The sequence below is a fragment of the Castanea sativa genome, chromosome 11 (genome assembly GCF_040712315.1).
Source record: "Castanea sativa cultivar Marrone di Chiusa Pesio chromosome 11, ASM4071231v1".
Classification (NCBI taxonomy): Eukaryota; Viridiplantae; Streptophyta; class Magnoliopsida; order Fagales; family Fagaceae; genus Castanea; species Castanea sativa.
Genome location: NC_134023.1, coordinates 23595103 through 23619294, shown reverse-complemented (window position 1 = coordinate 23619294; position 24192 = coordinate 23595103). Strand labels below are relative to the sequence as shown.

General features: G+C 34.9%; 1 protein-coding gene across 2 annotated transcripts; it reads left to right on the top strand.

The window, feature by feature from the left end:
• Positions 1 to 1980: 1980 nt before the first annotated feature.
• On the top strand, positions 1981 to 20625 carry LOC142617548 (WAT1-related protein At5g07050-like). 2 transcript variants are annotated; one of them, XM_075790456.1, is made up of 7 exons: positions 1987 to 2287; positions 16690 to 16752; positions 16848 to 16964; positions 17972 to 18212; positions 19616 to 19774; positions 19846 to 19997; positions 20180 to 20625. In XM_075790456.1, the coding sequence occupies exons 1-7, from the start codon at positions 2055 to 2057 to the stop codon at positions 20307 to 20309; spliced, it is 1095 nt and encodes a 364-aa protein (XP_075646571.1). In that variant the 5' UTR covers positions 1987 to 2054; the 3' UTR covers positions 20310 to 20625. The 2 variants fall into 2 exon arrangements, with proteins under 2 accessions (XP_075646572.1, XP_075646571.1); XM_075790457.1 differs by lacking the exon at positions 19616 to 19774 and having other exon boundaries at positions 1981 to 2287.
• Positions 20626 to 24192: the final 3567 nt, after the last annotated feature.

The window sequence follows — 24192 nt, the reverse complement described above, 5'->3', positions numbered from 1 at the left end:
TGAGAAAATTGAGTTTCAAAAGAGGGGCATTTCCCTGATTAGTTTGGAAAATGGGGCAAATTGCTATTTTTTTTGCACGAAATGGGCAAAAGCCCATTTTCGTCCTTTTTTTTTTTTAATACAAAATAGAAATTCTACTCCAGCTTAATCTAATAAGTGTATATGTGTGTGCAACTTTCTTCTAGAGACTTAAACTCCGACCATTGTTCTCCACACCTCACAAGCATTTATACTTGTGAAGTGACCATTGCACCAAGGGTGTACAGTGGTTGAAGCTTGTTTCTATTCAAGAAATTATATGAGAGAGTTGATTAAAATGATTTAGTCATATACAAAGAAGAATGATTAATATGTACTACATTGAGGATGAGCAATTTGATTCAAGTAAATGGAACAAACAAAATGAAAAAGACCTAAAACAACTCTAGTAAAAGTAGTAAGAAAAACATGACTATTAAAAAAATGTCAGAGAATATAATATTGAATATGACAAAAGGATAGTAAATTGTACATGTGCTTGACTCCCACTAATCAATTGAAATCCATAGCCAAACTCAAAAATTTCGGGACTAAAACATTAATGTTGCTGTCGCTTATATATATATATATATATATATATATATATATTTGAAAATAAGCTAGTAGTTGAAAATTAGTTGTTTCTGTAAAGTTAAATTTATTCAATCATTTTGTTGGCTTTATTTCGTGCCAAATTTGTTTGTAATTCAGCATTTAGAAAGCCTATATTTAGGTGGAAATCATGTAAGGGTAGTGTGTGAGAGAGTATGAAGAAAAGCTCAAAAGTGTGCATCCAAGAAGAGCCTCGCGACTGGATCTCACGACTGGCTCACGATTGGCGACACCAAAAGAGGCACACGTGTGAAGCATGCAAGGGGAGCTAAAAGGTCATGCCAGCTGTCGCACTATAGAACAAAACCTCCAGCTAGCTAGGCAGTTAGCTCGCGACTCAAACTCGTGACTCGTTCCAGTCGCTAGCTCCAGTCACCAAAATGCCCTGTTTGGCTGAAACTGACTTTTCACATTCCATACACACCCTACTATAAATACCCTTATACCCACAAAATGTGTAGAGCTTCCAGAGAGAATTTTGAGAGAGAAACCCTAGAGAAAAACAAGATTGACTCATCCACAATCTTCATTCTTTGATTCTCCAAATTTCTCTACTCTCACCATCTCCATTGTTATATCCTTAAGAGGTATATTTAGCCAAATCATTTTCTCACCGTACCCATATCTGTGAGAAGGTTATTTGGTGCTTGGGAAGCAGTTAGGAAGGGACCAATTGATATTGATTGATGCTATGGGCTATAGCGGAATCCGGTAAGCTAGAGAAGACAAAGGTTCAGCATAACCTTATTGGAGTAAGAAGCTTGGAGAGCTTAGGTACACTGGGTAAATTAGGCTTGGAGGGTCTTCTGCTGTTCATGTATCCTAACTTCATTTTCTAGTAGATTATTAATCGCTTGGAGGGTGGAGGAGAGGTTTTACGCCGAGGACTTCGGTTTCCTCTTCGACAACACATTGTTGTGTTGTCTTTGTATTTGCATCTCTCTTCCCTTAATCTTTACCTTTTAATTACTGTTGTGGTTATGATTAATTTCGGTTTAGATTGTTTTATCAATTTTGATTTAACTTATTTTCATATTCCGCACATACATTGTTTGATAATAAGCTTGTGTTGGTAATTTGTAAATTGGGGGTCTAAACGTTCATACATGTTTTACACACTTTTTGAACATTCAGTCCCAAATGTATATTTAAATGTAAAGTTGACTAAAAACTAAAAGCTTATGCTTTCATCCCACAATTGGCTGAAACATAGATAAAACATAGATAAAGCACTCCCGCTAACCTAGTCACGAAGCACTTCCAAGCCAGATTAAAGTAGAGTCATTGAGGATAGCCAAAAGAAAGAAAAAAGAAAAAAGAAAAAAAAGCTGTCGTAACATATATTTGCGTGAAGAATCTCTTATTAAAAAGCCGATGGAGGTTAGAACCATATGTAAAAGCCCTTCTAATTGAAAACGATCAAAATGAAAGACCTAAAGGAAGAGAGTGTAAGAGGAGGAAGAGGAAGCACTAAGCAAGAGGTGTGCAAAGAGTTGAAACCATATATCTATTGCATATTCTCTTCTTTTTGCTATGCAGGATACAACATAGTCTCCAAGGTCTATCTAGACAAAGGCATGAGTCGTTATGTGCTTGTTGCCTATGGACATGCATTTGGAACTTTAGCTACTGCTTTTCTTGCATTTCTGTTTGAGAGGTACCCTCTTTCCTTTTTACTGTATTTTTTTAGAAGTCTTTTAATACTCTTCAGTTTATTTCTTCCACTATATATGACCCAAAAAGAATGGAGAAAAAACAAAGAAAAACTTTTTCCACAAGTGCTCTCGTTGCATAATGGTATCACAATGTTCAGATGAGAAATTGAACATGAACATACATTTGATCATAACGAATGAGAGCTTAAGCAAACATGCCCAGAAACTAAAGGCCTCTTTTATGGCATATCGATAATCGATCGTTTGTTGCTATGCCTCAACTCGCACCTTACAAGTTTTTCTCTAAAGAGATGTCTCATAAAATTTGAAGTATAACAGTAACTAGCAAATTAAACAGCCAAAACTTAAGCGGAAGTTCGTTTTCACTTTATGGTATAAATGAGGAAAACAATTCTGTAATAAGCTAGTTGGCTAAGTTGTCCTTGAAAATCTTTCTATATATGGATACAAATTTCTGAATATGGCTCTTATAGTGTCTACATAGTTATTATTATTATTATTTGATAGATATAATAGAGTTTATAAATGATTTTTTTAATTAATTTGTGAGTTTGTAAATAATTTATATAAAAACTATTTTTCATATATATATATATATATATATATATATATATATATATATAACTTTTTTCAATGTTACACAATTTTATAACTTTGTATTAAATACATTTCTTGACTAATTTATAGTTAAATTATGTGTTTATTATATTGTATGCATGCAAGATATTAAGACCATAAAAATTAAGTACTGTCACATTTATAAAATATTTAAGTTTTAAGTTTTTTGAATTTAGAAATTATATAAAAAAACGTTAATTAATTATGGACTAAAAAGTATACAATATCTTATTAACATAAAATTTGATAGGTAATATACAATTCAAATATAGGATCTTAAGAATATTAGCATTGCATAATAGTAATATCCATTGTTTGTCAAAATGAGATATAATTATGTAAGAAGAGAAAGGGAACTGATGTTAGTGAAGTATAAAAAGGCAAGCAAGAGGATAGTAATTTTCCTTATTCCAAGTGTTTGGTTGGCCAGCGGTAAAAGAGAAAAGAAAAATAATCTACATGTGGATTCCACATTCATCGATCCATCTATCTTTTCTCAACCACTCCTGATCAATTGAAAGGCGAAGGAATGGTGGACCTAGAAGCAAAAGTGAATCATTAATTTGTCTTTTTCTTTTCCTTCATTCCACCAGCTAATAATAAAACTCTCTCTCTCTCTCTCTCTCTCTTTCTCTCTCTCTCTCTCTCTAAACTGAAAAGGTTGCTTATTTTTCATGAAGGTGTGAGCTGAGAGAGAGAGGAAAATGAAAAGAAAAATGCTAAAATTATTACCAATTTTACTACAAAATCTTTATAGACTAACATGCTAATGAATGTAATTAATATATGTCATTTCAAAAACATAATAAAAAAATAAATATTTTAATTATCTTTTTCTAATGACAGAGTTATTACAAATTTTACTATATAAAGTTTACAAATTGATGAATTATTAATATAAAAACGTAATTTAAACATTTTTTTTTATTATGTTGAGAAGATTCAATTCACATTCATTATTACATTCATTAGTTTGTAAGTTTTTTTGTAATGAAATTTGGAGTAATACATAATTCTTATTATCCTTTCGTGATTAGTAGTATATTAATTTGTAAGACTTATGTGATAAAATTTATAGTTAAAATTTTCTTTGTTACCTTTATTTAAAAAGAAAAAAAAAAGTAAAAAGACTGAAAAATATAGTTGTAAAGATATGACCTACGCCAAGTTTCTGTTCTTCTCTTTTCTTTTTCTGTCTTGCCCAGTTGCCCTTTCAAACCAGACATTTGTGTAACTTTATCTTGCTTTTCTTTCCTTTTTCTTTTTTCCTTTTTTTTTTTTTGTTTTCTTCTCCATTTATATCAATCATAGTGTAAATTCATGGAGTATGGGCTCCTATCTCAGTAAGATCACTAGCTGTAAGTATGGATGCCTTGAGGGGCTGTGCTGATGTTATTCCACATAGAGTCAAGTTAATTTTGTAGCTGAGGCAAAAGTCATATTATTAGGTTTTTCTCATTCTGATATAATTTGGGTTGAGAGAGTAGCAAATGTAGCTGCTCACTCTCTAGCTAGGTGCCCTTTGTAAAAGCTATCCTCCAGGATGCCCAGCCCCATGTTAGGTAGGCCTGTGTTAAGTGACTAGTTTTTACTTAATTTTATTATTTAAGATTTTAGTTTTGTTATTAGGAATTGGGTAATTAGATAATTATAGTATAGATTGTTAGCTTAGAATTTTAATAAATCTTATCTACTTGTAGTAGATAAAGATTAGGTTTTAAAAAAAAAAAAAAATGTTAGATTTTTCTTGTAAAGCCATATATTTATACGGCTTGATATTGATTAATAAAGAAAGCCGAAAAATACTATTATTGAGTGAGTAATCACTTTGGAGGCTTGGAATCTCTCGAAGTAGCCCATTTATCAATTAGGAGGTGTTAGTTCCCTCGAAGCAACCAACAAACCCAATTGGGTTCGTAACAGGCTGTCTCCTTATATCATGCTTCCTTGTTTGGTCAATAAAGTTTTTTCCTACATAGAAAAAAAAAATAGAAATGACATCTATAAAATCTTTAAATTTTAAGTTTTTTAAACTTAAAAATTATATGAAAAACCTTAGTTTAGGGATATTGCTTAATACTAAAACATGTGTACTTTTTTTTTTTTTTTGATGCAAAGCTTGTAATTGTATTCAATCAAGCAAAGAAAAGGAAGTACAACAGAACAACAACAACAACAAAATCACAAACACTACTTAATACATTCAGCTTGAATCACCTCTTGCACTACTGTAGGATAAGCCCTTACCCACACCTGTGAAACTTTACCATTTCTTGCTAGTTGAGCTAGCTCATGGGTAGGTCTATTGTAATCCTTTTTCACATGATTGACTTTCCAGCTAGTAAAAGAGCTCAGCAATGCAAGGATACCCTGGTACAAATGGCCAAGACTGCCTTCAACAAAATTTTCACTAATATTTTTAACAGTTGATTCAACATCTGATTTGATAATAATCTGAGTGATTTTCATGTCACGGGCAAGCAGGATCCCAGCCTCCATAGCGCAAGCTTCCACTTCTGCTACCGTGAACTGACCTTGAAGGTATTTACAACAAGCAACTATGACAGCTCCACAAGAATCTCGGATGATAGCTCCCACACTTGAATTTCTTCCATCCTCAGACGTCGCCCTATCTACATTGATCTTAAACACACCAGGAGGTGGAGGAAACAACCTATTATTCTTTGCCTTAGGACTTGTATTCATTGTGGCCCAAGCTCCTCTGTACTCTTGCAGAAACCTCATAGCAAAACTCCATATTTGGCTCGATAATTGGCACTTTGAATCAAAGGCAATTAGATTCCTATTATACCAAATTCACCAAGCAACTCCAAAGAACACCTCAAGGTCCCGATCAGATCCATTCATCAGAATTTTCATTGCAACATCTGAAAAGTCATATGACCCCTACTAATTCTCAACAATTTTGACTTCCCAATAATCCCAGACTCTTCTAGCTACCTTGCACTTGATGATTGAATGAAGTATTGTCTCAGAATCAAAACCACAACAGGGACACAAATCATTTGCCCCAATACTTCTTTTCTGAAGATTCATCATTGTTGGAAGTGCATCAACACATGCTCTCCAAGCGAAAATTTTAATCTTTGATGGGAGATGCACGTGCCATACTTTCTTCCATTTCTTCCATAAGAGTTCCCTCAGATCCTAATAGGAACTTTCACCCTCCTCGGATGATTCCACTATATTAAGTGCTACATAATAGGCACTTTTGACAGTGAAAACCCCCCTATTGTTACCAACCCAAATATTTTGTCCTCTGGAAGATTATAGCTTATGGGGATATTTAAGGATTGTCCTTGATTCAAACGGCAAGAATAGAGACTTCACAAGATCTGCTTTTCATCTTCTTGTATCACAATCAATTAGAGTCGAAACCATGGGAAAATCAAGATTTTAAGGAGGAGAAGCAACCTTGTACGTTGTGGCGGTAGGCAGCCACTTGTCATCCCAAATATGGATCAACCTCCCATTGCCAACTCTCCAACGAGTTCCTCTCCTAACAACCTCCAGCCTATTCATTGTGCTTCTCCAAGTAAAGGACGAGTTAGACCCCAAACTAGCTCTAAGGACATCACCATGGGGATAGTATTTAGCTTTATATATTCGAGCTACCAATGAATTTAGGTTCATAAGAAGCCTCCAACCTTGCTTTGCAAGCATGGCAAGATTGAACGTTTTGAGATTTCTAAAACTCATACCGCCCTTAAGCTTAGATTTGCATAATTTCTTCCAACTCACCCAAGCAATCCTAGATTCCTGACCGCATTGGCCCCACCAAAACCTTCTCATCATACCTTCAATCTCGTCACACAGGGCTTTAGGAAGCTGAAAACAGCTTATGGCATACGTAGGAATAGCTTGGGCTACAGCTTTTATTAGGATCTCCCTACCACCAATAGAAAGAATTTTCTCCTTCCATCTAGATAGCTTCCTTCCAACTCTTTCTTTGATCTCAGCAAATACCTCAATTCTTGATTTACCAATGATTGAGGGGAGACCTAAATACTTACTATGTCTAGAATCTTGCATCGGCCCAAGAATATCCAAGGTCTCATTTTTCTTTTCCTCAAAGGTATTAGCACTAAAATAAATTGATGATTTGTCTGTATTAATTTTGTGGCCCGAGGCAGCCTCATACACCCTGAGAATTTCAATTAACTGTTGGCATTTCTGGCTGCTAGCTTTACAAAAAAGCAAACTATCATCCGCGAAGAAGAGATGCATGAGCTTGGGGCAGCCTCTACAAATTGATAACCCACTCATTTTCTGATTCCTTACAGCCTTATTTATGAGTGACGAGAAGCCTTCTACACATAATAAAAATAAGTAAGATGAAAGTGGATCTCCTTGACGAAGTCCCTTTGAAGGAATGATGTTTCCATGAGCTACCCCATTAATAAGCACAGAATAAGAGACAGTTATTATGCATCTCATAATCAAATCAATCCACTTTTCATGGAATCCTAATTTTTTCATGACTTGTTCAATGAAGCCCCATTCCACCCTATCATAAGCATGTCCAATTTAATTTCAATATAACAATCTTTACCATCTCTTCTATGGTCTAGGTAATGCATTAGCTCAAAAGCAATAAGGACATTATCTGTTATTAGCCTCCCAGAAAGAAAAGCGCTATGATTTTCTGATATAATTTGGGGGAGGATCAATTTGAGCCGATTAGCTAAAGTCTTAGAGATGAGTTTATAAATAACATTGCTTAGACTAATTGGTCTAAACTCTGTCATTCTAGACGGATTGTTAGTTTTTGGGACAAGAGTAATATATGTTTTATCTATGTCAGCCATAGATACATGAGAATTTAAAACATTTAGCACCATGCAAACAACATCATTACCCACAATATCCCAGTACTTCTGATAAATGACAGCAGACACACCACCTTGGCTGGGGGATTTAGTCGGGTGCATCTGTTTTAGGGCTGCTTCAACTTCTTCCTTTGTGAATTGCTTGATTAGATTTTGATTCATTTCAACAGACACCTTCGGATCCATAGCTTCAACAACCTCCTGTATTCTGGCCGGATGGGATTTTGTATAAAGCTTCTCAAAATATGAGACTGCAACCTCCGCCACACCCATAGTAGACTGTCTCCAGACCCCCATTTCATCCATAAACTTGATGATAGTATTTTTTCTTTTTTCTCCCGGAAGCCTTTGTATGGAAATATTTTGTATTGCGATCTCCAAGACCCATTCACTGAACTTTGGATCTTTGTTGCCACATTATTTCCTCACAATCCAACAACTTGTTAATCTCCTTCCTGGTCTTGTTGATTTCACTGCCATTACTTCCATTCTGATCCCTTAGAACAAGATCATTTAGGACTTTCCTTTTTTTTTTTTTTCTAAATCTGCCTTGGAACCTGGCCAAAAACCGACCTGTTCCACCTTGATAAGCTAGTTGCACATTGCTTAAGCCCAGCTACTATGTCATATGGGGATTTTGATCTCATACTTCCTCTCCAAGCATTCTTAATAATATCCCTACATTCATCTCTTCTTGTTCACATTGCTTCGAACTGGAATCTTTTTTGGGGCTTTTCCGGGGCAAAGGAATCAGAGATTAAGAGCACAAAGTGGTCACTAGTTGATTCTACTAGATGGTGCACTCTCATGTCCTCAAAATGATCAATCCATTCTGACGTAGCTAGAGCTCGGTCCAACCAAAGATACATCCTGTGCACACCTTCTTGCATATTACACCAAGTGTATTCTGGGCCACAACACCCTAAATCCTTGAACCTGCAACAATTAATTACTTCTCTGAAGTCCTCCATCTGCCTCTAAGATCTTCGGGCTCCCCCCATTTTTTCCTTACTGACACAATTTCATTGAAATCACCAAAACATAACCAGGGGAAACTAAATTTTCTGCTAAGAACCCTTAGTAATTCCCACGACTCTTTTCTTCAGTAAGTCTCAGGATTTCCATAAAATTCTGTAATTCACCATTTAAACCCAGAGTCATTAGTAACAATGGCATTGATGTGCCTACCTAAATAACTTTGAATGTCCAAAGTAATTTTCTTCCTCCATAGCAAGGCTAATCCCCCACTTCTTCTAGAGCTTGGAACAATTAAACCATTGATGAATCCAACACTCCTTTTCTTCTTCTCCATGCCTTTCTTCTTTAATTTTGTTTTTGATAAAAACACAAAATCGGGATCCCATCGCTGCACGAGCTCGAGCAGCTCGCGAACTGTCCGAGGGTTCCCAAGCCTTCGGTAATTCCACCCTAATGCCCTCATTGTTCTCGGCGGTGCTGCCATGCAGCCACTGCCGTTTCATTAAGAGAAGTTGAACTTTTGTTGTCATGTTCTCCACACACACACTTTTGATCTCTTCCTTCAACCTTTGTAAGGGCTTCAAAATTTCCAAGCCTTTTCTTTCCAACTCCTGGACTTTGATTTATCATATCCACTTCTTGGGCCTTGTTTTTCTCCCTTGCTATTTTCTTTAATCTTCCTTTGCCCGTAGCTTTCTTATTCGCATCTAGACTTGGGCTCTTTCCTTTAGCTTGGTTATTATTATTAATAACCTCCTTCTTTGACTTAAGTGGGCTGCACGCCTCCGAGTCTTCTCCTTCAGGCCCATTTTTTTTAAACTTAAGTGCTGATATAGCATCATCCTTCTCTTTGAACAACTATTTAGCCAAATTAGTTCTAGTTTCATTCCTCTTGTTCCGTAACGTCTAACTTTCTTTCCAATCATGTGTTGTCTCCTCTGTCTTGTCCCGTTTGTCTAGGCTGTCACGCTCAAAGAAATTTGAAATTTTGAACTGAGTTTTTGATTCCAAGACTTGCATCACCGCCACATCCTGGTTACTATTCCGGCTACCACTTCCATTCTCCCCAGTTTGAGTCGATGAGCCAAAGACTTCAGCTATACTTTGTGACTTGAATCTTGTACCTTCATTTTCTACAGGATCCGAAACTTTGCTCCCATTTGTTTTTCCTTTTTCATCTCCATTTTTAACCACACCTCCAACCCTTAACCAATCTCCATATTGCCTCTCCTTCAATCCTTCTAATTGACTCATATGACAATGTTTATCATCATGCCCAATTAAGCCACTTATATAACAGAAAGTGGGGAGTCTTTCATACCCCATCCACATTTATGAGGTTCCCTCCTCGGTGAAAAGGCTTGTCAATAGGGATTTCAACTCTTATTCTCATAAACTTCGCTTGTTCTGCCTGTAGTGATCTTTTGTCCACCTCAATGACTTTTCCAAGTTTGCTTCCTATATCCTTTCCTGCTTCCTCAGACATGTATTCAAATGGCAAACCCCAAACTTGGATCCAAAAGGGAGCATGGGTAAAAGTGATATTAGATGTTGTTAAACCTTTCCTCCACCGACAGAGCAAAAGAAGGTTATTTTCAAAATTCCACGGACCACCTTTTTTAACCCACTCTAACTGACACGAAGAGCCAAATTTAAATTGCAAAATATTGTTCCCCACTTCTACAATCCTCAGATTTGACCCCATTTTCCACGCTGACTTCAGAGTATTTTTGAGAGCTCGTTGATTTTGTTGACGGTCAGTGAGAAGGCGCCTAAATAGGCTTAAAGAGCATTCTTCTAAAATCTCCGATCTAGTAACATTTGTTAAAACAATCTCTTCTTCTTCCTCCTTCGTTAGTTGTAGATTTTGAAGACCATCCACTACTTTTTGTTCCATGTGATAACTCTGTGATGGCCACTACCCAGCCAAGTATTGATGAGTAGGCCAAGAAAAGTCCCTTACTAGAGGTTCGGAGGGAAAGAGTGCTCGTATCTTTGGAGAGGAAAAGCTCCTACCAGGGAGAGAAAAAGTATAACAGAGAGTTCTCCAAACATGTGTACTTAGAAGAAATAAAACATGAAGTTCAAAATGTAGGATTTTCAAAATATCAGTCCAATAAAAATTTATTATATTGCTTAATACAAAATAAAGTTACTTAAGACATAACTATATTCAAAATAATATCAATGTTTATGGAAACAAGATATAAGAAGTGAAAGGGAAAGGAGGCCGAATGAAGTGTTAGAAATACTGAATAAATGTATTGTATTTCTTAAGTGATAAAATATACATGAGTGCCTCTATATAGGAGGCAGAGTGTGCGCAACAAGTATGTGTGCTATACAAGTAAAATAAGGTGGGCCTAGGGCCTATAGCCTATTACATGTTAACAACCCCCTTCAAACTCAAAGTGGGTGTACGACTAACTTAAGGTTGTCAACCAAAGCATGAAGGCATCCTTTGGGATGTGACTTGGTGAAGATATCTGCAAGTTGATCTTTATAGGAGATTGAGAATTGCTTGAGAGCGCCATGGACAAGATGATAACGAATAAAAGGACAATCAATCTCAATGTGTTTAGTCCATTCATGGAAAATATCATTGTGAGCAATATGAATGGCATTCTGGGTATCACAATAAAGAGAAGTAGCGGAGGATCTAGATGCACCTAAATCCTTAAGAAGCCATCAAAGTTAGAAGAGTTTAAATGTGGTATTAGCAAGGGCACGATATTCTGCTTTAGTGCTGGAGCGGGTCATAACGGTTTGTTTCTTACTTCGCCAAGAGATCAGAGAAGAACCAAGAAGAAAACAATAACCAATATTTGACCTTCAATCGGTGGGATCTCCTGCCTAATCATCATCAGAAAAAGCATGGAGAACAGGATGAGACTAAGTAGAGTAGTAAAGGACAAGAAAAAGAGTGCCCTTTAGGTATCAAAGAATGCACAGGATAGCAGCATAGTGGGTTGATCGTGGAGTAGACAAAAAGTAGCTCACCTGGTGAATAACATAAGAAATATTTGGACAAGTGACAATGAGATAAACTAAGCTGCCAACCAATCATATGTAAAAAGTGGGATTAGACAGTGGTTTCCCAACTGAAGGAGTCAGATTCGCATTAAGTTCAACTGAAGTGTCAACAGTCTTAGTATCAGTGAGTCCAGCTCGAAGCAAAAGTCTAGAAGTGTACTTGGTTTGAGTAAAGTAAAGTCCATCAGTGGAATGAGTGATTTCAAGACTCAAGAAGTAGCTGAGATGTCCAAGATCTTTCATCTTAAACTGTTGACTGAGAAAATCCTTGAGTTCTTGAATGCCACTGAGGTTATCACCAATAATGATCATATCATCCACATAGAGGAGAAGCAAAATAGTGTCTTTGTCAGTGCAACGAAGAAATAAGGCAGAATCATAAGAATTGATAGTGTAACCCAAGCAAAAGACGGTAGAGCTGAACTTGGCAAACCAAGCTTGTGGAGCTTGTTTAAGGCCATAAAGTGCATGTTGAAGGTGACAAACCTTGTTCGATTCAATAATGAGATCACAAGGAGGTTGCATATAAAGTTCTTCACTTAAATTCTCATTAAGGAAAGCATACTTGACATCTATCTTAAAAGGATCCCATTTACTAGCAGTGACAATAGCTAAGAGGGCACGAACAAATGAGATTCAAGTAACCGAAGCAAAATTCTCTTCATAATCAACCCCATAATCCTATGTAAAATATTTTGCAACAAGATGAGCTTTATAGCGCTTAATGGACTTGTTAGAGCAAGTCTTGATCCCATAGATCCACTTACAACTAACCACAGACTTCTTAGGAAGGAGAGTCACCAAATCCCAAGTATGGTTTTTAAATAATACATCAAGTTCATCTTTCATTGCAATTCGCCCCAAAGGGTCAGTAGAGACCTCTTGATAGGTGTGAAGCTCATGTAGTGTAGCAAGGGCAGTGTAACAATGATATTCAAGTAAATGTGTAGGAATGGATCTTACTCGAGTTGAGTGACGAGGTGGAATGTCTTGTGCAAGATCTTCAAGAGGAGCAGGAGCAGGGGATCTAGGCTCAAAGTTGAGTAGCTTATCTTCAACCTATTCATCTTCCATCTGTTCATTTGAGGGTGATGCAAGAAAGGCATCAAACATATTTTGTGGTTGGATAGAGAAGTCTATAGGAGGATCAGTAGCAACTATAGAAGGAATACGTGGCTCATTTGGAAAGAGTTTTAAGAAAAAGGAGATAGACAGGGAGGCACGGAAGTGAGAGAGCTCAACAAAGGAGCGATGTTCCCAAAAGACAACATTTCAGGAGACACGAAGACCATGAAAGACAGGATCATAACACCGATATCCCTTTTAAGTTTCGCCATAGCCAAGAAAACAACAAAGCTTGGATCAAGGCTTAAGTTTATTGTGCTCATGAGGCTAAAGAAGAACAAAAAAGGAAAAGTCGATGGAGCATAAGTGGTGATAGTCAGGAGGTGATCCAAAAAGATGCTTATATGGAGTTTGATTTTGGATGGTAGTGCTGGGAATGCAATTAATAGCATGAATAGCATAAAGAGTTGCATCACCCCCAAAAAGAAGCAGGAACTTTGGTAGAGAGAAGGAGAGCACGAATGGTGTCAAGAATATGACGAAGTTTTCATTTGGCTCTACCATTTTCCTAAGAGGTACCTGGACAAGTTAGGTGATGAATAGTGTCATAGGAATGCAAAATAGCTTGGAAAGCATGTTGAGTGTATTCAAGAGCATTGTCAGATCAAAAAAATTTTGATGTGTTTGGAAAATTGAGTTTCAACCATTTTTGCAAAGTTGCAATATACTTGTAATAATTTAAAACGATGTTTCATATGAAAAATCCAGCTAAAACGAGAATAATCATCAACAAAGACAACAAAATATCGAGATCCACCAATACTAGAGACAAATGAAGGTCCTCAAACATCAGAATGAATTAGGTCAAAGATATGAGTAGACATTGATTCACTAGTATTGAAAGGCAAAGCTGGTAGTTTTCCTAACTGACGCGAAACACAATCAAAATTTCTTTGAACACTGAACTTGACAAACCTCTAGAAGTCAAGTGTTGTACCCAAGAGGAAGATGCGTGACCGAGTTAGGCATGCCAAAGTGCAAGATAAGGTATAAAAGAAACTACAGCAGCTGCAACAGAATTAGGAGTAACAGGTGGAAGATGAAGGTTGCCCACAGGAAACACACGCCCTACTCTAGGACCGGTCCCAGGCCCCTATTTCATTCTCGGATCCTGCACAATATATCCAGAATAATCAAAAGTAATGCGATAACCTAATTCAGCTAATTTCTCACAAAAATAAATTGTAAGAAAGGTTAGGAACATTAAAGACCCCAGGAACCAAGAGGTTGGAGGTCGAGATGGAACCTATATTATGACCAAACATTGTGGAGCCATTTGTTGTGTGAATATTAAGAAGGTGTGGTGCAAGTTCAAGTTGAGAAAATAAGGACAAATGAGGTGTCATGTGATTGCAACAAGCAAAATCCATAAGCCAAAAGGAAGGAGACATACCAAATAAAACTGAGAGAGAAGAAGAAAAAGATGCATTACCAACCATATGAATGGTATTAGTGATGATGTTTTGTAGGTTGACTGTGGAAATGGTGAAAGTGGATCCAGAAGACGTGGACTTTGTGTAGATGGGAGCCATTGGTTGGATACTCTCATTTTTGTAGCAGTAGCAGCAAAAATAGAAATAGTAATTTGTTATGATGATAGCAAGTCTCAATACTATCGTTAAGATGTTTACAAAAATTGCAAAATTGTTTGTTGGATTGTCTGCAACAATTATCGTAGTAAGAAGAAGACATGTCATTTTTCTCCATTTAAAGCAAAATATGCAAAAAATGAAATCTACACAAAAAAACTGGGTAAGGAACACCTAGACTACAAAAAGTTAACTTTGGCAGAAAAGTCAATGGTCAACCATGTAGAAAAGTCAACAATTAACGCTGAGTCAAAATCAACCTAGAGATGACGTTAGCGGGTGACGCAAGCTAATGATGTCAGCAAGTGACATGGCAAACAACTTAGCTAGGGTTGATGTAGCAGAATGACGTCAACAAATGCAGACTTGGCGCGTAACGGCGAGTGATGGCGCATGTAGGCACGTGAAGATACAACCAAGATTTGCAATGGCATGTGAATGGTCTGATGAAGATGATTTATTTTTTCACAGCCTAGCAGATCAGAGGGATTCCTTTCTAATGGTGCGAGCTGTGATTTGATTGGAGAAGCGGAAGCGGTGGTGGCGGCAAGGCAGTGGTCTTTGATGTACTGTAGTTACGATGGAGGAAGTGGTGATTCTGACGATGACGACTGCAGTGGATGACACCCAAGAAGACAAGACTGCTGAAGAGCAGCACACCAAAGGATTATAGTAGTGGCTTTGATATCATGTTAGAAATATTGAATAAATGTATTGTATTTCTCAAGTGATAAAATATACATGAGTGCCTTTATATAAAAGGTAGAGTATTCAGTACAAGTATGTGTGTTATACAAGTAAAATAAAGTGAGCATAAAACCCATAGCCTATTACACATTAACATGAAGAAAAAAAAAAGGCAAGCAAAAGGAAAGTAAATTAATGTTTGGTTGGCAGGATTATATATATATATATCTATATATATATATATATATATATATATATATATATATAAACATGATTTTGCTAATGTGTGCCCTAAAAGCACACAATAATTAATCATTTTTGGAAATATTTTCTCAGGAATTGAAAAAGTATTGATAGTTTTTTCAATTTCCAAGAAAATATTTTAAAAAATGGATAGTTTAATGTGTGTCCTAAGGGTACACATTAACTGGACCCATATATATATAATTCACTTGTGAATTTTACGAATCCACGTTCACGTGTCTATCTTTTCTCACCTATTCCACACCTGAAGTCTTGATCATTGAAATGAGAAGAAACGGTGGACCTAGATCCTTCCTTCTTCCACCAGCTAATAATAGAATTATCTCTCTCTCTCTCTCTCTCTCTCTCTCTCTCTCTCTCTCTCTCTCTCTCTCTCTCTCTCTCTCTCTCTCTCTCTCTCTCTCACACACACACACACACATACACAATTAAATAGGTTTCTTCTTTCTCTCTAAGGTCTGAGTTGATAAGAGGAAGAGGAAGGAAAATGGTAAAATTATTATCGATTTTACTACAAAAAGCTTTAGAAATTAATAAGAATATATCATTGTGTACTATTGGCATAATGGTTACTCAAAAAATAAATAAGTTATTGTGGAGTGAGGGGCAAGAGCTAAGATTTAAGTTTAAAAGTAAGTTTAACACACACACATAAACTTAAATTAGACTACAGTAGATTTCTATCTCAAAAAGAAAAAATGATAATGAATGTGATAATCATTTTAAAAACATAATAAATAAATGTTTTAATGATATTTAGTAATGGTAGAGTTTTTACAAATTTTATTATATATATAAACTTTACAAACTGATAAATTAGTGATGAAAAAAATGTAATTTAAATATTTATTTAGTATGTTGACGAAGAAGCAATACACATTCATTATTACATTATTAGTAGTAGATCACTATAGGTTTACGTTGTAAAATTTATAATGTCACTAGCTACCATCAATTAGAGGAAAAAGAGATAATGGAAGGATGAGAAAAATATACAGATGGCTCGAGAAGGGAGGGGAATCACAATTCATCTGGGAAAAAGAAGTCATCACTTCCTTGCTCCCTATTAAATAATAAGAATAATAATGATTTTAATTATTTCAATCATGGGGTAAATCTCATATGAAATTTAATTATAGAAAAGATAAACGAATTTCAATATGAGTATTTGTGTTTCTTATGCATGGAGAGAGGGTATCTTCTCTAGATAATAAACAATTAAAATCTTCTTGTTTGCAGGAAAAATGACAGCAAAATTAGTGTACCAATCTTACGAAATGTCTTCTTCTTGGGTCTGCTGGGGTGAGTAAACTGCCAACCAAATTTACAAGTCATGGCCATTAATTAAAATAAAATTGTGTTTAATTCCTTTTTTTATATTTTAATTTTATTTGTAGAGCCGTGTTAGGGAGGACACTATTTTACGCAGGACTAGAATACACTTCACCAGCGTTTGCATCTGCTTTGGCCAACTTAATTCCATCAATTACCTTTATCTTAGCAGTTTTGTGCAGGTATGGATAAAGCATAATTTCTCCTTATTTGTATTTCTGATTCTTGATGTAGATGTAGTTCTTTCGGATTTTATTCCTTTTATTGTTTTTTTTAAAAAAAAAAAAAAATGTATTGGAGATATGTTGGTATTGGGCCTTATCCTTCTCAAGCTTTCAGTCTTTTAGCAACCTCCAGCCTCCAGGAGCTTAGAGATAGTGATGGAAATAGGCCCAACCTTTTTACAAAAGAAGCCGCATTAAGAGAGACAATAAGCATATTTTTTTTAAATTTTTTTATAATAATTAGATAGTTATAATCGGAGAGAGAATTTGAATACTAAATATCATGAACACGCTAAGAATTATAAAACTCTTAGCATGATCAAATTAATTCAAGTACATGTGAACAAAAATAATATAACAATATATAAAAATGAAGCTTACAAACTATTATCTCTTGTCATAAATAAAAAATAATAAAAAAATAAAAACTTTCCTCTCAAGAAAAAAAAAAAAAAAAAAAAAAAATCAGTGCACGACTTGTTGCTTCCCCTTAACTATCATATCAAAATTTAAAAACTCCCCCCTTTCGGGAAGGATGACTTGTACACAGAACCCACTTGTATACAAATTATGAAAATCCAACAAATAGGGTTAGGGCAATACTTAGTTATGCAGAATTAAATTCAAACACTGTTGCATTGACTAATAAAAATATAAACAATATTATATTTTCTAAAAATAATTAAATCCAATTCAACTCTGTGTTTGCATTTATTTTGTAATCCTAATGTACTGTACCCAATTAAGTGTATATCTAAGTTTTTCCTTTAAAATTATGAAGCCACAATCCCAGGCCAATAATTATCACACAAAAGAACCCTAATCCTGTTTTTTGGTAAAGGAGTTGGTAATTTCCTGTTACTAGAATATAGCCCTCTCACTGACATATCATGCCTTTTTCTTTATGCTTTCAAATATTCCAAAATAATCTCGTGATTCGTGAGCAACTAAATTTTGTTATTCAGGATGGAGAAATTACAGATTTCAAAGCGTAGTTCTCAAGCCAAGATATTGGGAACTATTGTGGCATTTGCTGGTGCAACACTGATGATCCTGTACAAGGGTATCGCTTTGATTTCTCTACATAATCACTACTCACATCAATCTGTCCATTCGTCAGAAGTATTCTTAGACAAAGATTCAATAAAAGGTTCCCTCATGCTTGGCGTTTCATACATTTCATTGTCAGCGTTCTTCATCTTACAGGTGATCTTCTGGCTTCAGCGTTGAATTAATGCTAAATTTTAGCCATCATTTTCATCTACGGTTGGTAATCTCTGATAAAATATGTTGGCTGTGACAAGAGGTAAATGTAATGTCCTTATTATTTAGCTAACAAAATATTGCAGTTGCTCTGAAATTAATTAGAGTTTCGGGTGAGTGTCAATTTGGTCTTTGAATTTCGATAAGAGTAATTAATTCTCTGGATATAAGTTAAATGGTAAATAAAAAATTTTGTTTGTATTTACCGTTAAAGCTGATAGGTTTAATAAATAACATTCACATCTTTTTTTTTTTTTTGAAGAGAAATAACATTCACATCTTAAAAATAGTATTTCAAAATATTGATAATGTAGGGGGAATAAAATATGTACATTATGTGATATTGTGATTAGATGGGTTAGCTTTTAACCTAAACTAGTAGCAGGAAAAAAAGTGCTCGTGATAATAAAGTTTTGTTTTGTTTTGTTTTTGTTTGTTTTTTTTTTTTTTTTGGATAGAAATCGTGATAATAAAGTTATTTGGGCATAATGATAACTATAATAAAGTTGATTGTCAGGTAGTGGCAAACAGTAAATAAACTTATTCGTGTCCCCCACCCACAATGGATTGTCAGGTAGTGGCGCACTTCTCAAACACAAAAAAAAAACTTACGCGTCTGTATTGTCACCAATATAGCACGAGCTAAATGGATTGTCGGATACAAAACCAGGAATTTGGTATTCCATAATTGGGATTTGTTAATATATTGTTAGGGCATACATTAATTGGATTCTCCTTAGTTAATATTGTTTGTTTGAATTTACATAATTTATGGGTTTTAGTTAACTCAAGTACTTAATTGGTAAAGTTTCTAATAGTTAAATAAAAAATTTGAAGTTCAATTTTCTGTCTACACCAAAAACTGATTGATATTTTGATTTGATGATAAGATGTTATATTTCGAAACTCTCTTAAAAATAAAAAAAGAGTTTACACAACTTTAATATTATATAAAAGTGATTTAAATGCATCATGCATTATGTTTGCTAAGTTGTATAATAATCACAAGAATTTTTTTTATTTAATTTTAATTTTTTGATATCCTAAGGATATTCATTTAGAAAATATTTTGAAACTCTTTTATGGGAAGGATAAAATAAAGAGAGCTAATTTTTAAGTTTTTTATATTTCTCATAAAAGTGGTATCAAAATTTACTTAAAATAATTCATTAACAAATGTCCTATTAATACCAGTTGATTAGACATTTTTTTATAATAATTATTTAAAATTTGATTCCTAGATTTTCTCTATTAAAAATACAGAAATTGTTAGCTGAATTATAAAGATAATCGTAATTAAGATGATTACAATATTAAAAACTAACGCACATCTATAACTATTGCAGACGATAACAATTAAGATGTATCCAGCACCAATAACACTTACATCTTTAACATGCTTATCGGGTACAATACTCTCCACAATCATGACCGCAATTTTGGATCATAAAGCTTCGTCATGGAAGTTATCATGGAACATCACCCTGCTAGCTCCAATTTATAGTGTAATCTTTTGACTTAACACCAAATTTTCCCATTCATATTTACGAAAGCCTAATTATAAAGTCTTTTGCAGGGAGTTGTGATATTTGGAATCACAGTATATGTTCAAACATTGGCAATAAGACAAAAAGGGCCAGTTTTCATGACAGCATTTAGACCATTGGCCACAGTAATTGTAGCCATTACAGGTCTATTCCTTTTAGGCGATGCTTTCTATTTTGGAGGGTACGTACATATGTGGATTATTGAGCTAGATTAGTGAAAAATGAGATTTTATAGGAAAAAAATATATATAAAGTTTTTTTTTGGTGAACAAAAAAAAAAAATATATATATATATATATATATATATATATATAAAGTTACAAATTTGGAATAGCAATTCTCATATTTCTACTTTTACCCCAGCGTTGTTGGAGCTATGATGATAATTCTTGGTTTGTACGCAACTCTATGGGGGAAGCAAAGAGAGAAGGCAGAGAAGCTTTCGGAGCAAACCATGTCTGTGGAAGGTACTGCAATCAAACAAGAAAAGTAATAGAGGTAAATAAATATGTATAGATTGTAATTTCAAATAAGTGAAGAATGAAGTAATGTAATTTATATGTTTGAATCAATTTGTCCAATGGCAATAATCACAGAAAGCTCTGCCAAAATGGATGCATATATATTAGAGTTATAACTATGTAATTTAAATCTATTATCTACCACATGATAAGGAAATCACGTGAGTGATGCAAAGACATAATAGGCTATACGAATTGTTAGAATATAGGTCTACTTGCTCGAGGACCAGACTCTTTAGTATTGTTGTTCTACGTCGATATTATGCATTGTACTTGGTACTTTAAACCTAGATTCTTAGGCCTATATTGAGGGTTTTTTTTTATTTTTTATTATATATATATATATATTATTTTATAAGTTTGATAGTTACAATAGAGAAATTTAAATTTGTATTCTGTACGTTTCGATTATAATCAAGAAATAACAATTACATTATAACTCTTTTATATATATATATATAGGTTATCCCCACCTTTGTTGCATGAGCAGACTCCACCCATTAAGCTAAGCTACCTGCTGACATTTTACCTAAATCCTTTTCGTTCAACTCACCACTCGCATAAACCAACTCAACATAAGTGGGCATAAGTGGGCGAGTCGTCCAAAACTTTACCATGCACATGTGTTTGGACCAATTCTCTTGCACTACACTTAATTAAGTCCAATAACTTACAAGACATAAAAATAAATAAGGGCACTCTCTCCTTATTAATGTGGAATTCAATTTGTTCATCACAAAAAAAAAAAAATGTGGTATTCAATTTATTTTACAAAGACACTAACTGGCCACTTAAGGTTCATTAACCACATAAAACTCCCACTTTTTCTCATTTAATTTGCCAAATTAATTTATTAAAAATTCATTATAATATTAGAATTAATGTTCCAACTGTAAAGTTTTTAGACCCCTTAAAAATTACAAGTTGTTTAACCTAGTTATTTAGCCAAGTGATTACTTAGGTAAATTATTCAAAACTAGGTTAACACAAGTAAATATCATATCAAGTAAATAATGTGAAAAATAAAGAACACAACGATATGATAACCCAAGAAAACCAAATTGATAAAAAATCAGGGGAGGATTTAACCTAACTATCCTCAAGGTAAAACAAGATCTATTATGAAAGAATTAAAGTTTTACAATAGCGACTTAGACTACTAACATCCTATACTACCTCGAGTAGAAAACTTACTACCATGACCACGTGACAGCTCCGAGTCCATGAACTACTTCTTTCTCAGATCCACAGCATCCACAAGTATACCACTTGTTTTTCTTTAAGCTCTTTATGCAGCAACTGAAACGATCACGAAGCTCTCAACATCAATTTCGATCTTGATAACCCTAAGTATGTATGAAGGCAAACGCCTCTAGATCTCACAAGAGATTCACACATACAGCATAAACAACAACCATAAAACATGGCTAGGGTTTTCTATTTATATGAAACATAAAACATAAAACCCTACACGCCAAATGGGCTTCGGCTGAGTTGAAAAATTCTGCAAAAAACATTCTACACGAGCTTCGATCGAGGTTTGAATAAATTTTCCAAAAACAAATAAATTCTGCATGAGCTTCGATCGAGGCTTGCAGGAATTTTTCCAAAAACATTCCTATAACACTTAACAAACTCATAAACGCATGTGTGGAAAATAAAAGTAAAAAAAACAAATAAATTTTTGATTTCACAAAAAAAAAGAAAAAAGAAGAAGAAGAAACAGACATATATTATGAATAATCTCATAACATAAATCAATAACTAATGTAGCATATGTGAAACAAAAAACAATAAAAGAGATAAAATGTCTCCCTTTAACATATACATCCCATATCATGAGCCAAAAACAAAAATACATCATGAATCTCCTGAATACAATCTAAAGCTCTAAAGCTCAAAACCATCAAAACAACAAAGTCTCCCCCTATCTCCATCAATATGTACTCCCCTTTTTGTGACGAATTGTCAAAGGACAATCAAGGCTCATCATCATCAAAAGGAGGTGGTGGAGGAGATCGTCGAAGACTCGCCAAATCTGCACGTAAAGCTTGAAGCTCTGTGAGAACATCCACCAAAAGTTTTCCATGCGCCGCTTGAACGGTCACGATAGTATCCAACACACTCCGAATGAATGAATCATTCGAAGCAGTAGGTGGAGGATCAACTGCGGTAGTGGGATGAACAAACTCATCAGCAAATGGATCACCAAATGAAGGAAGTCGAGATGCATCACCTGTAGACGACTCTACATGAGGGCGTTTAGACCTAGCTTTCATCTGAGCCGCTCTTTGCCTAAGAAAGGTGGCACCTATGGTAGCAATGATATGAACAGGCTCGGAGGCAGGAAAATCCTCTAAACCCAAAGCTAACAAAATCCTATGAATGAAAACAGGAAAGAAAAGAGCATGAGACCTAGAGCTACTCCTATGAAAACCAAAAATCGAATAAAAAGAGACGGAAAACACATAAGAGCATCAGTCATATGGGCATAAAAAATGCACAATGCTCAATAGGAATGGTGTGCAAATGAGATATAGGCCAGATAGAGTGACAAGAAATCCGGAAAAATAAGTAATGAATCTCGGTAAGCTCATGTGAGGTGATATGAGTATTAGAACCCCACTGAATGGTAGTACCAGCGATGAGGGACATGATGTCGTCTAGGAGAGGTGACTCATCATAAGGATAAATAGGCTGTTATACCAAAGGTATACCAAGAGCAGAAGCCACTACCTGAGGAGTAATGACATACTCTTCTCCCCCGTTAAGGACATATTTTATGTAGTTGGCTAATCTTTTGACAAAATGCACTTTACTTGTATTTGGGTAAATCTAGGATGTCTTTAATACTTCAAAGAACAAGAGTTCAAGTCTAGTATTGAAGCCATGCAAATGTGTCCAAGAAACAAGTGAAGTAGTGCTGATTCATTAAAGCTCGACAGCTGCTCAACAGCTGCTTGATAGATAGTTATCTATCGAGGTCTCGATAGCTAACTTGGCAGCTGTATCTATCGGGCTTTACGAAATTCAGATTTTCAGCCCATGCTAACATGTATGTGTAGGGTTTCTTTTCTCACAACCCTAAACATATATAAGGCTTATTTTAAAGGTCGTCATTTAAGATAATACAAGGAAAACATATGCAAAAATTGACCGAAGCCTTATTCTCTCAAAATAAGCTACTGCGTCTTTGTGCCTTAGGGTTTTGTAACCAAGTGCTTCTTGATTTTCATTGTTGATGAAGTGAAAAACTTTGCAGCCAACATTCTTCTTCCTCAAGTTGGTGAGTGAGTCACGTACTGGGATTCGTGCAAAAGAGTGAGTCACGTATTGGGATCCATGCATCAAAAGGGTGTCATTTATATATTGAAGAGTTCAGAGATTTTGAAACAGTAGAAGGTTTCTACTGTAAGTTCATCCACGGAGATTGTAGAGTCTAGGGACAAAGGTTTTGTACTAGATCTGAAACTTCTTTTTACTATAGTGGATTACTTTTCGGAAAGGTTTCCCCTCAGGTTTTTTACTGTAAAACTAGTTTGTTTTATTGGTTTTCTTGTGTCATCATATCTTGTCTTATTTACTTTTCCGATGTATATGATTTTGACATGATATTGATATTTATTTGTTTTAACAAATTTTATTCATAATAGACCTAATTAACAACTTGAGTTTAAAACTTGTTAATTCTATCAACCGGGGTCTAAATTTCCTAACAAGTGGTATCAGAGAGGGTACACTCTGATTAGATTAATTTCTTGAGTGTGATCCTTGACCCCCGTTGTCATGGATCGTGGACAATCTCTTTTGATTCCTCCTTTATTTGATGACACTAATTATGCGTACTAGAAAGTT